The 14415-nt window shown below is 32.1% G+C and overlaps 1 protein-coding gene across 2 annotated transcripts; it reads left to right on the top strand.

Annotated features, from left to right (window-relative positions):
• Positions 1 to 7204: 7204 nt before the first annotated feature.
• LOC104106785 (protein LATERAL ORGAN BOUNDARIES-like) lies at positions 7205 to 9256 on the top strand. 2 transcript variants are annotated; one of them, XM_009615412.4, is made up of 3 exons: positions 7205 to 7473; positions 8035 to 8111; positions 8204 to 9256. In XM_009615412.4, the coding sequence occupies exon 3, from the start codon at positions 8221 to 8223 to the stop codon at positions 8776 to 8778; it is 558 nt and encodes a 185-aa protein (XP_009613707.1). In that variant the 5' UTR covers positions 7205 to 7473; positions 8035 to 8111; positions 8204 to 8220; the 3' UTR covers positions 8779 to 9256. The 2 variants fall into 2 exon arrangements, with proteins under 2 accessions (XP_009613707.1, XP_009613708.1); XM_009615413.4 differs by lacking the exon at positions 8035 to 8111.
• Positions 9257 to 14415: the final 5159 nt, after the last annotated feature.

The following is a 14415-nucleotide window of genomic DNA, read 5'->3' as shown; positions in this document are numbered from 1 at the left end:
TTATGGACTATAATGATGAAATCAGCAAATGATGTTAAACCTAAATTAAAAAATCTCAACATAAACTTATTGAAGCAATCCCTGAACTTGAGGAAAGTGAAAGAAAAGTATTAAAAATATATTCATGTAACGTTAAAAAAGAAGAGCTAGAGATATAGAGAATTAAGAAAAAAAATTCTAAAAACATTGAATGGCTGGCTTACTCTAGCCCGCGGCCTTTTTAGGGTTGGGTTGGCCTTTTTAAGACCCATTTAGATGGAGGGCCGGCTCATCCTAGTCCACCAAATTTAAAAGCCCGTGAGGCTTGGTTTGGACTGGACTGGCTCATTTTGACAACTCTATTATTTAGTATATTTTCAATTTTAAATAGACGACTGGATTCAATATTTATTTTTTTATCTTGTATAAATAAATTATATCTTATTATATATGTCTACATATGATTTATGTACATATTATATATTTACCTATTATTAGTTTAAGCGGTGGATGAACCATTATCTTGGATCAATTCCGTATCAGAAGGCAGGAATAGAAGGGCCTTTCTGCTGTGGCCCAAGAAACTACTGCATTGTCTATACTTGCGCGCTAGTTTGGGCCTTCTTAGATATGGTGCTGGGTTCGACTATTTGGACAATGTTATATTTGATTCTAACTGGACTTGAACTCTTAATTTAGTCTCCATGCGAGGTGTGTCCTAATAGAAATTCAAAATGATTTGTTCGGTAACTGGGTTTCCTGCATCGTACGACACTTATGCTTATAGACGTTTGAATAATTGCACGATCCAAATATGCTTAACATTCTGTATTAGATAAATAGCCAACATTATACTGAATTCAAGTTTTATCAACCGAAAATATTAAAAAAAACAAATAAAAATTACACGCTCTGTGTAATTTGACTACTACCAACAAGTTGCTGGCCATTTATTCCTAAAACCATGTTCAGTGCAAAAATTTACTCGCCGTTGGTTTTAAATGATATAATTGTATGCATATTTTCAAACAGTCAGTATATAATATGTACACCTTTTATATACGCTCTTACTCAGCTGAAATCCAGAGGCACGTATATAACTGGATGGAGTTTGTAATAATTTCAGAACAGATTATGCTTGGGGGTTCTATCGCAAAATCATTTGATAAGACAATGGATTAGGTCCTTTTAGTAGAAGACTAGGGGAGGAGAATGTATAATCAACCTTCATAGACAAAATGATTAGTTCTTCAAAAATTATAATCAGCAGCAATTAAGATTTAGGAATGTCAAGATGCACGGTTGGACTGATTTAGATGGGTTAAAATGGACATAATTAATTAAATGGGTAGTTACTTGAGCTGAAATAAACTGGATCAAAATGGGCTTAATAATGGATCGTGCCCAATTATCCAAACACTAAATAAGTTTCAATTATTTTTTTTACTTTATTATAATTTGTATAATTTCCAAACAAAACTAAATAAGTATTTGACAAGTTTTATTGTGAATCAATCTGGATTAACTTGAGTTGAACCCGAATAGACCCACCATAAAACAGCTGCAAAACGTCCAAACTTGGACGAGGCATATTTTCATGGGCTAATTTCCTCACCCCAAAAGCAGCAACTCCTAACTAAACCGATCATCAACAATGACTTCGAGGGACAAGGTCCTACCTTCGGTCTTAAAATCTTTTGACTTTTGATACCAAAATTTAACTTTTAAGTGGACTAACTCACCACTGAACCAGTGATGTAAAATCCATCACTAAAATTCACGCCTCCTTCTGACAATAAAAGGAAATTTGCATGAACATAAGTGAAACACTCATTGTACTCCGCTATCAAGTTATCCATCAATCTTTATAGAAGTAGCGTCCCATTTCATTCGGGGTAAGAATTTGTTTCCATTAATGTTTATTCAATCATGTCCCTCTACTTACTCGGTGCAATCCTTCTCAGACGTGAGTCATATGTGTTGGGATTTACATTTATGTCAATTGGTTATAGCTTGAAAGTATGGTGATCACTCCAGTAGTGAATAAATAAAAGGTCTGATATTATATTATTTTGTGTATGAATAAGCAATGTCTAATAAATATTGATATTTGACTCTTTATAAATAGAGGCCAAACCCACTTTTCCTAGCTATTTGAACCCTAGCGTCTTCTGTCTCTTGAATATGTGGTAACGATTGACGTCTCATCAGTCAAGTTCTTCGTCCTGTAAGAGCAAGTAGCTAGTGGATTTTTTGGAAGTTAATTTCAGGCTTAATCGTTGTTTGCTACCGCTAGGGGTGTTTATAAAAACCCGAAAAATCGAACCAAACAGAAAACCGAACCAAACCGACCAAAAAAACCGATACCTTTTAGGTTTAGTTTGGTTTTGCTTTTAAATTTTAAAAATCGATCAAATTTGGTTTGATTTTGGTTTTTATCAAAAAATAACCGAAAAATCCCCGAACCAAACCGACTGTAAAAGTAGCTATTTAAATTTATTAAACACCTATATATATGTATATTTTTATATAAAGTTTCTAAAATTGTATGGTACATATTAGTCATTTGTATTTTTAGTCTAGTTCTTTGCTATTATAATAATCTAATTCTTTGCCTTCTAGTTTGATTGGTAGTTTTCTTTTGCTAAGTACAAGAATTTATTTCATGTTAAAATAATCGATTTTGAATTGAGTACCTAAATTATTCATCACTATTTGAGCCAATTATCATCAATATATCTTGGTAAATGATAGATTTCTCAAAGAGCAATTGGTTTGATAGCGTTACGTTGAAAATGTAGTCACCGGAATATGCGTTTGGTAGTGTATGTCTCATATTTAAGAAATAAATAACTGAAAAAATCGAAAAATCAAATCGATAAAAAATCGACTTAATTGGTTTGGTTTGGTTCTAATATTTGAAAAACCGACTTACTTGGTTTGGTTTCTTTTTAGGAAAAAATCGATTCAAACCAAACCATGAACACCCCTAGCTACCGCTGCTGAATCGATATATTTAAACGATATGCGTATCTGAACCTAACTCAAGATTATGTCTTTGTACTGGCATGGTAACGGAAAAACTAATCTTACAATATGTTCGAGTCAGTTCAACCATTAAAAACCGAAATTTATATTTCAGTTTCTCTCTTTCTTTTTTTTCAAAAAAAGGACAAATAAATAAACTAATGTGTAGTTTGGCCCACAATGATTGGTAGAGATATGTAGGAGAAGGCGTGCAATAGGTGCAGTCTCCCTACTAACCAGGTATAAATTTTCTATTTAAGCAGATAAAAATTCTCATTCGTTATGCTTATGAAAAAGAATATTTTAGGAATAAAAAAAGGCCCATCAAAGAATGTTTTGACCATGAGCTATTGATTGAGACCTACTTCTAGATGTGGTAGGGCATCTTAATTTTCTAGACCTTAACCTAAAAGGGAATATACAACACCTTTACTAAGTTCTTTTTGAGTGTAAATTAAGAATGATAATATTATAATTGTACAATAAAACTATAGTTGCTTTTAGCTAGATTCATGGCATAATTGATAGCGTCCTCTAGTCACAAAAACATTATGAGTAAAAGTAACTATTTTACCTATTCGTTCCCAAAGTATCGTTGCAAATGTAGCCACAGTAAAATGGGCCCATGGTGGTTGCATGTTTTTGGCTGCCAAAAAGGAGAGGAACAATTGAACAAGGAACATATAAACAAGTAAACAACCTTAATTATTTCTTTTAGCAGATCAGAAGTTCTCACGATTAGTTAGTTTAATTTCCAGAAACTTATTGGGAGAAATTAGAATAAAATTATACAGAAAATAAGCAGACAAAAAATAGATTTTAGCCTAACTCAACTGTAAAGGTTAGTTTTTCCCAAAACTATATAAAGGGACCATCCCATTTCCCATCTCGGGAGGAAATCTTAAGCGTAGTGAGTATAACATGAGGGCACTATATTGGATAAACAATGAATTAGAATGGGTCTAACTCTGAGGGTGAAGCTACCTAATAGATCACCCTTCGTCAAAAAATTACACTGTGTATATAAATAAAAATATTAGATTTTAGATGTATATAATATATATTGAACACCCTCTGTCGAATTTCTTTTTACTTCTTTCAAGTCTGAACACCCTTGAAGAAATTTTTGGCTCCGCCCCTATGTGATACCATGATAAGAAAATAAATTTTAAGCCTAATTCAACCAAAAAAAAAACATATGAGGTGAGTATTGTCCAAGATCATATAAAGAAATCATCTCATTCTTAAAGAACCAACGTGGGATTAAATTAAAAATATTTAACAATTTGACGCTCGTTTTTTATTTTCATTCTTTCTTTGTGCATGGAAAAACGCATTTATCAAGGAGTTTGAGAATGAGCATCGAGTAAAATTATTGACCGCTTTGCTCTCATTGAATAAAATCATTGACTGCTTTCCTCAGCTGATTTTCGCTCTAGTGGATATATTGACGCGCTTTTATCAGTTTTGAACTCAATTTAAGTTTAAAAGAACAAAAAAGAAACTGGAGGTGATTGAATCAATAACGCATCCTTGTTTGAATTAGTAACTATTTTTGGCGATCAATTCATTCAATTTAGTTGTTAGTTAAGTCGAGTCAAACTGTCATGATTCTTCAGATCTTAAGGTTTATTATCTTCGAGGTGAGGTAATGATATTTGAAAAGACTCTCCTAATTATTGTTTATTCTTTCCTAAAACAAAAAAGTTATGTAATTTTCCCCTTTTGTTTTACTTACTCTTTATTTTGTGTATTCAATTTTCCTCAATTTCCCCCTTTTGACTCTCCTAATTATTGTCTAGTTGCTTCCTAAAAGTTGTGCACATTATGTTATATTTCTATATCAATTAATTGATGTCCAGGATTAATAAGTAGCAGAAGAAGTGCGAAATTGTAATAGCAAAAATTAATTTTTCCAATTTAAGACTTGCAGATCCAGTACTGAGTAGATGCTCATTTTGGTTTTTTGTGACAGCCATTTCTTCAAAGTCGTAAAGGTTTTAAGGATTTATATTCGCATATTAGGATAACAACCTTGATCGGCCACTGGAATTGAAATAATTTTACTGGATTTGATTCCCATTAAATAAATGAAGAAGATAAAATCATATTCTTTCCAAATGTGAAACTTTACCTTGGGCACAATTGGTTAGAAATTTGGTGAGGTAATTAGGAGCCGTTTGTCCATAAATATTTTTTCTTCCGGAAACTCACCTTCAAAATATTGTTTGCTTATACATTTCTCTGAAAATTTTAAGATGAGTTTCAAAAATTTTTGAAGATGAGTTTTGAATTTGAAAAAGTAATTTTTACCTCTTTTTCAAGTAAATATTATTTTTCTCTCATAAAACTGCTATAGTAACATTTTTCAAGTGAAATGCATGTCCAAACATAATTTCAATTTTCAACTACTTTTTTCAGCTTAACTACAAAAACTAATTTCTTTTCCAAATTTCACATTGTTTATGTCCAAACGCCTACTTAGTCATTTAATTACACGAGAATCTTTCTAGAAATCACTTTCTTGAGTGAGGCAGTTATTTTATTTTTTTAGTCCCACTTTGTTTTAAGTACTATATCCAGAAATAGTCAAAGTCAAACTGTATAGAATAGATGTTACAACCTTCGGATCTCCAAAGAATTTAAATCAGATTAAAAGATTTGCTCCCATAAGGAAATTCTTTTCCAAACGAACCCCCTTTAGTGGGTCATGCAGTAGAACACCTTAAAGCAGGTATCTGAGAAGTCCTTATTTTTTGATTTTTTTTCTTTGGCTTATGTCTTTTTAAATTGTTTCCTTTTTGTAAAATTACACCGAATTGAACCATTTAAATTGGTTGTTGTGCTATATATTAGCGCATTCTAGGTATGAGTCAGTCAAGAGGTAACAATTTACTCCACAGATTCTACTAGTAATTTGACAGGAAAAGATAGCAATCACCAACAACTGCAAGGTAATCAAATATGAGATCTTATAAAATGCGAAATTTTTTCGAAGTATATATCCAAAATCCTTAGGTCGCCAGGCTTAAGGACGAACTATTATAATGTGATTCCACAGAAAACAAATATGCTTATGACCATGGGCGGAGCTAGGGTAGAATTCGAACCCTGTTCATCAAATAATTATACTATGTATATAAGATTAGATTTTATTTCTATGTACATATATATTAAATGATGAACCCCTTGGCTTTTTTACATATTTTCCTTTTTGTTTTTTAAATCCTCTTATTGGAAATTCTGCTTCTACCCACTGCTTATGGCCTTGAGCTCATCCCAAGAATAATGTCTAAAGAAAAATTGGTGCATTATATTACATCGTCATCCTGTGTTGGTCATTTTCAATCCATCTTATTCTTTTTGTGTAAACTTCAAATTCGTCTGACCATCAATTCTGCTTTGTTTCTAGCAAATTGAAAACAAAAAATTCTTCATCGGTTACGATTGAATTATCTGCTTAAGCTCCGCTGCTGATGATATTTTACAAAATGGAGATTTTCTTTTGATTCTTCAATAAAAACGTTAGAATAAAGAATATTAAGCAGATAAAAAAGGAAATTATATTAAGCAAAGGGGTTAAACCTAGCTAATTTATCTGATTGTGTCATCCTGCGATACTAATATATTTGCCAAGAAAAGTAATATACAAGTAGCATGTCAAATTCCATAAAAAGAGTTATTAGTAATTGACAAGAAGTTGAGACAAATGAATGAAATTTTTTTCTTCAAAATAAGAAAACAAGAATTTCAAATAAACTTCACAGAAATTAATGCCTATTTGAATGGATTTTACGGAGAATAAACAATCTTCTTTTTTCCAAAATCTGAAATTCAGATTCTGTCTCAATTCAACTATACAAATATATGAATCTTCAATCTGTATTACAAATACATTTTCTTTTTACTGCCTTTATTTTTTCTCTTTTGTTCTTTCATTCTTCTCTTCAATTGCTAAAATAACATGGAACAAATAGGAGGAAAATGTCGGGTTTATATGACTAAAAAAAGAAAGAGAAATTAAAACGTATTTAGAATTTTGTGGTTGTCTGTGAGTGCATGAGAAATAGGGTAGAATAAGGGGGGAAATGGATACATACATCCCCACAAGTATGAAATTATTATTAGATGCAGTGTCATAGTCATCTTTTTCCTAGTGTACCTTCCATTTATTACCCTTTGTCTTTTGCCTTCATTCCTTCTCCATCACTAAAATGTCCCTTTGCTTCTCTTTTCTTTATTTATAACTTTTGCTACTAGATTTGCAGGGGACAACCTAAAGTTCTCTCTTCTCCAATTAGGGTTTTTCCCCTTAGAGGGCTTCACCAGTAAGTAGTATATTGAACCTGTGAAGCTCACTTTTTTCCCCTTTCAATCTGCTCTACTGTTTTTGTACTTTCTTATTGTAACTTTGAAGAAACACAGCCAAGTTTTCTGATCAAGGAGCTCCCTGAAAGAGAAAAAAAGGTAATTCCCTTTTCACAATCATCTCATCAAAGAAACCTAGCTAGATCAGAAATAGGTAAACTCATAAAGGTTTTCTTGTGACTTATCATTTTTCTTCCTAAATGATCCTAAAATAAGTTCCAGAAACATACTTGCTCTATTATGTTACTCCGTGTAACAATTCTTGATTTAGGGTTTTCCTTTTACTTATTTTTAAGAAATTTGATTTCAAGTGCATTTTTCAGATCTCATGTTTAACAAATTTCAGAAAGGATATACTCCATCACTACTTCCACTTGAACCTCCAAATTCAAGATCGTGAAAATTCTACCGTCTCTATGTAGCTGGATAACAAAAATGAGGCAAATTCTTCATCAAACTAAATACTCCCACTATAGAAGATCAAAGCATGCAGTGTACTTCTGAGCCATGAACCAAAATCAAGATATTATTTGGGAGAAAACATAACAGAAAACCATTAGCTAACTTTCCATGTAGGACATAGTAGGTATTTAATACCGAGATCGATTTCACAAGTTAAAAATACACCCAATTGAGCATGTCTAGTGTATTTTTTTACAGTAGCAGGATCAGATCCTATAGCAAAAGAATCCCGAATTGGAAGCAAAGAGAAATTTAAGATTCTAGTAACAATTAAGGTAAATTTTCATTACAATTCACAATTAGCAGAAAATTGTTTCAAAGAAAGAAAAAAAAGAAGATCAGCTTACTTGATGTTTTCTCTTTGCAGCTACTTAGAGATTAAGAATGGCTTCATCCAGCAGCTCATACAACTCTCCTTGTGCAGCCTGCAAATTCCTAAGGAGAAAATGTCTACCTGGCTGTATTTTTGCACCTTACTTCCCACCCGAGGAGCCACAAAAATTCATTAACGTCCACAAAATCTTCGGCGCAAGCAATGTCACTAAGCTTCTTAATGAGCTCTTGCCTCACCAAAGAGAGGACGCCGTCAACTCTTTAGCCTACGAAGCCGAGGCAAGAGTAAGGGATCCCGTTTATGGCTGCGTTGGCGCTATCTCTTTCCTTCAACGCCAAGTTGAGCGCCTCCAAAAGGAGCTCGACGCCGCTAACGCCGATTTGATTCGCTATGCTTGCAATGACTACACACCCCCGCCGCCTTTACCTGGAACACAAGGAATTAACATGGCTGCTTTTCGCCAAAGGCCAGTTGAGTTTAGTAGAGGTTTTCATCAAACACCTAGTTTTCCTATCCCATATTCTATCCCTAATAATTGGAATGATCAAAACTCTTCTGGAAATATCCAAGGAGGAGGAGGAGGAGGAGGAGGAGGAGCAAGTATTTGATCGGTCAAGCAAAATTTATAGAGGGTTTTCTTCCTAGGGTTTGTGACCCTCTTAAGAGAATGGTGTGCTACTTAAGTTTTAACTACTTTCGCTATGGTTTCCCTATAGCTACTAGCCCTTTTTCACATTCACCGTCCTAGCTAGAGCATTGAGTCCTATTTTCTCTTGAAACTATAGTATTATTCTACTCTTACTACTGAACTTGAAAACATTTCCAAGCATTTTATATTGTGGCTAGATGTTCTGTCATATTTAGAGACCATCCAATAAGATGTGGCATGGAAAGTCTATGGCTGCTACATTTTCGGTTTATGTTAGTATTATTGAGAGTCTAGAAAAAAAGGTCATGTCTGTATAAGGTGTAGTAATTTATGGAATTTGTTTATGGTCAATAACAATAAATAAACTGTTTTCATGTTATTGAAAAGCAGATTCTCTCTAGTTAGAATCTGTAGCTATGTCGACCTTCGTTAATTAATTATATATGCATTTCTCATTATTTACATTTGGTTTCTGCTTTTATTGATATGGACCACGTACTTTTCTTTACCTAATATGCTGCAAAGCTGCCATGTTTCATTTTCTGAATTTATAGCCGAAAGAAAGCCATATCAAAAGGCCACTATAACAAGCAAAATCTGAGTGACGATTTCACATCAAACATTATAATTTCTTTGTATGGCAACTTGATGAGCAAGGGACGCAGTAAAGAAAAACACTTTTGTTTTTCAAAAAGTCTTGTGACCAAATAGTCTTAGTGAACCAACAGGAAAAAGAACGATCTGTAGTGTGACTGCAAAGTCAATTTTGGTTCTTATATTGTCGATATAATTATTTTTTTCCCAAAATCTTCTGTGTACTAAAATGAAAATCCGAAATGTGCGTATTTCCTATAGAACCTCATCTTTGTCTACCATATACAGTATATTATTTCTTGCACATTGTGTAGAACAGTGGGTAATGTATAGGGTTTTCAGCCTTTAACATTTCGTCCCCAGCAATTCCTATACAACACTGTTTTCAACATAGCATCGCTCACCCATCAATCCATCACAAAGCCCCTCCAAAAAAGGAATATAAAGAAGAAGAAAAAGAATGCCTGCAGTCCAAGATTACCGAATTTATGTTTTTTACTTCAGAGAACGCTTTGCCTTCTTAATTAGTTTTATTGTATGTCACACTTTCCTTTTTAGTCTATTTATGTTTGGATATAATTAAACTTTGAAATTCTAATTTTGCACTTAATAATATAATTTTATAACTATACAAGTGTCTATGACCTATTTAGACCATACGACCTTTAATATTTCTTTTTGCAACTACAGGCCTTTCTCAAACACCAGTTACATAAAACGGGATGAAAGAAGTACCTCCATTGATTACATATTAGGGATTGAAGACGTTTGGACGAGTATTAAAAATAGGGGAAAAAACATAACTAGGCAATATTTAAAGAAAATTTGCAAAACGATAGCAACATTAGTTAATTACATTTACGGCACCTAAATATTAACATATCATAATATCTTTCAAATAAATGTTCCTAAAATTCAGCCGGACAAGAATCAACCCCATTGCAAAACTATAGCACTTGTTCCTATTTTTTCGCTCAGATTTTTTATTTTCTATAACTGATGCAATCCTTCCATTCTTTTTTGTCTTCCCTTTTCTAATGCCTTTCTTCTTATTTTCTTTTTGTATATGCAAAATTCTTCTTTTCGTTTCCTTCTTTGGAGTTTAAATTTGGATAATAACATATTATTTTAACATGTTATAACTTCGACAGGTGGTTCTTATATATTTTCTATTACAATGATATATGTGATAAATTATATAATAGTGGTATATATAAAGTATAAAATACATAACTTTAAAAATTATGTATGGTATATTTTGTTTGCTTACATGTATTATGATGTATATATATAATTTATATGTGGTATAAAATACATATAAAAAATATATATGGCATATTGATGGAGTATTTACATTATAAATTATCACACATATAGTATACTTGAAATTTATTAAAATATATTAAAGATATATTTTGAGTAAAAATAAAATTATACAATAAAAAAGTTTAAAACTTAAAGAAAATAAAATACTAAAATTCCCATTGTGCAACCTCATTAAAGAGTGACTTATTTTTGAGATATATTCTTCTTTCAGATTCTTTGATATATTTGGGTAAGTATTATTTATGGAACAGAAAAAATATATATGGCATATTGATGGAATATTTACATTATAAGTTATTACACATATAGCATACTTGAAATATATTAAAGGTATATTTTGAGTAAAAATAAAATTATACAATAAAAAAGTTTAAAACTTAAAGAAAATAAAATACTAAAATTCCCATTGTGCAACCTCATTAAAAGGGACCTATTTCTGAGATATTCTTCTTTCAGAATCTTTAATATATTTGGGTAAGTATTATTTATGGAACAGAAAAAAAAATATGAAAGAGAGAGGGAAAAGAAAATGTAGTAGAAGTATATTGATGTAGGAGAGAATCCCTTAGTTAATGTACTTACCAAAGCGAGAGTGCTAAAAAGGTAAAAACAATGTATCATTTTTGGAATAAACAAAGATTGTTATCATTTATGAGAATAATATTTAAAAAGAGAGCAACCATGTAAAAATCTCTTAAAAATACCCTTCTCTTAGCTCGGAAAACTCCTTACATCTCATGGGCGAGATAACCGACCCGATCTTGAGCTAGGATAGGCTGCATTTAATGGGCGGAGTTGATAGAAATCGAACATTTCGGTGCTACTCTTGATTTTTGGACTTCGCTTGTCTGAGGACAACACTTCAAGTTTAACAAGTGTTGTCTTTCACTTGCCGCAATATTTTTAACTTTTGATCCTAATGAGCCCATGGGACAATCGAGCATCAAAAAATCAAGTGTGGCCATTTTCAAGGTCATTTAATGTAATTTCTTGGTCAATAAATATTTAATTTTGAATCCAACTATTATAATATATTAATTTAAGGTTCCTCTGTGAACCTATAAACTTTAAATGCTTTGGAAAGAAAGAAACGGTAGGATTCACACGAGTGCAAATAATGTAAATGTACAGTGGCAGAAGATAGGGAGCACTGCACAGTCTGCACTAATTGGATTTCATTCGATAGAAAAATAATCCGACAAGGTGTAGAGGCAGAGTTGTACGCCCAAAAGGCGATTCTTTGATGATCTCGAGATGACCATGAATTTAGAGGATATGATGGAAATATTGATGGAACTCGACTTCTCTTTCTCAAACATAGCTTCTGACAACTACTGGGGAGTAGAGGAAAAACATGAGTAATAGTACTACTGGTGATTTTGCTGCAATATGATAATCTGTGGAGGTAAATTAATATGTCATTGTTATTTTTGCGTATTTATCAGATAACTATAGTTAATTAATATTTCTTTCGTGCCAATTTAAGTGAATGCGTTTGAATGAGTACAAAGTTAAGAAGCAAATTAACATTTTTATAACTTGTTGTAACAGTCCTACATAAATTGAGATGGAGAGAGAAGAACATGTTTTTACTTTAATTTGTGATTCTTAAAGTTAAATTATATGATTTGGCACAATTTTAAGTCTAACTAACTGAGTAATATACTGCTTACCGTCTCTTCTACGTCAGCAACAACCTTAGAGTTTAAGTTATATATATTGTTCACTTTAAAAAAAAATTACATTCTTAATCACCTAATTGATATCCATAGAAAACGTATGACTGTTGCAATAGTTTTTATTTTTAGTAAATAAATTTTTTTTATTACCAAAACTGAGAATACTTACTTACGGCTGAAAGAGAACAAAATTGGCTAGACAACCCCAACATCCTCACTTTTCTCTACGCAGTGGAATGTTGAATAGTTTAAGGTTTTCAATTCAAACTCACTCACTTGATCTTTTGATAACTCTGGACATATTGAACGTCTGTGTGAAAAGAAAGAAAGAAAGAAAGAAAGAAAGAAAGAAAGAAAGGGGGATTCAATTAGGGAACATCAAAAACATCCAACCTAAAACAAACAAAGATTTGAGTCACTTCCCCCTGATATATGCAGAAAGAGACAAACATCAGAATTTGGGTGGTGGGGGCTCTCAAACAGTCACCCCCCATTTAATCGTCTCTGCCTATACAATCCCCTCTCTGCCATTTTTACCTGCTCTTTTTGCTTCTTTTACGCGTCTAACTTTAAGAAACAGAAGGCCTCAACAGAAACTAAGATTTATCTGCTTTAAAATAAACACGTACTATGCATACTATACATTCGATTTTGTTTTTCAAAATACTGCATCTTTTCCTTCGTTAAACCAAGAAAGATGTTTCAAAATTCTAACCAAAAAGAAAAGTTCTGTTCATTCCCAACTTTTGAGGAATGAGGAGAACCATACTGATTCACCAAACAGTACAAACATCAATCTGTTCAGACATCAAAGCGACCTGCACAAGGGAAACTTCTTAATTTGCTGAATAAACTAACCTACCTATTATTTTTTTATTAAATTCTTTTCATGTGATTGACGTCAAGTCCTCAAATCATTTAGTACTCCTTTTGTTCTGTCCTCTCCAATTTTCTTAGTCCATATAATTTTTACCACTACAACTTACCTTACAAATAGTGGCTGCATCACAATTTTTACAAAAAAAAAAAGTTAAATTATAAAGAAGTTAAACATAGAAATAGCTAAGAAAATTCAACATATAAGTATATTTCTAACGGCGAAGGGCTACATTAATATCTTTTTAAAAAATATATGTACTTTATTGGATGTGCTTTTGTAATAATTCATAACTTACTCTTTCGTGAATGGAAAATATTAAATCTTTGGCTGAATTAAATAAATTCATATGTTCGGCTGAATTAAATAAAGCCAGAACTTCTTTAGATCGTAATATTCTTTCTAAAGATCACCTAGTGGCTGCTATCATTACCATAATCATTGGTTATTATTATCCAAAAAGAGACTCCATAGGTATAAAGAGTTCATTAACGTATGGGGGTCGTCGCAGATCTATCTTATATTTTCTAATTAATCTGAGTCATTGGTTGTTAGCCGTATAATACTTTGTTTAGCATCTCATGCATGTGACATGTTCAAAATAATTGTTCTTGTTAAACTTTAGTGGCCAACTAAAAAAAAGAAGTCAACATTGACCACTTAAAACTTTCTAAATTCGAATAAATTCGATGATTGTGAAGCGTTAATTAATTTTGAGCCTTCTTGATAGAGATTTCGTACATAAGGGTAGAGAAGTGAGTATTCAGAACAAAATTTAAAATCTCTTAATTTAGAATGAGGGGTTTCAGACTTTTCTCTATTTGTGATGACTCGAGAGGTCATCTTTAAATTTAATATTCATTTCTGTGTTCTGAGACTTCAAATAACGCCATTCAGCATTCCTCGACTTGCGTGTGTAGTCCGTAATTTTTTTCGGGAAGATTTTATGTGAAAATTTGATAAAAATATAAATTTGTGCTTTAAAACTCACTTAAGAATTGGAATATTTTAACATTTAAGAATTATTAAATTATATTGTAGGAGCGGGTTGCACGCCGCAACAGATTTATATTTAAAGTTTATATTGTTGGAGCGGGTTGCACGCCGCAACGGAATTGAA

Source organism: Nicotiana tomentosiformis, chromosome 3, assembly GCF_000390325.3.
Source record: "Nicotiana tomentosiformis chromosome 3, ASM39032v3, whole genome shotgun sequence".
In the NCBI taxonomy this organism is placed as follows: domain Eukaryota; kingdom Viridiplantae; phylum Streptophyta; class Magnoliopsida; order Solanales; family Solanaceae; genus Nicotiana; species Nicotiana tomentosiformis.
The sequence above is the reverse complement of the archived record's forward strand: the minus strand, read 5'-3'. Positions and strand labels throughout refer to the sequence as shown.

Coding starts and splice junctions, on each gene's coding strand:
- LOC104106785 (XM_009615413.4), top strand. CDS start 8,221: ATGGCTTCATCCAGCAGCTCATACAACTCTCCTTGTGCAGCCTGCAAA.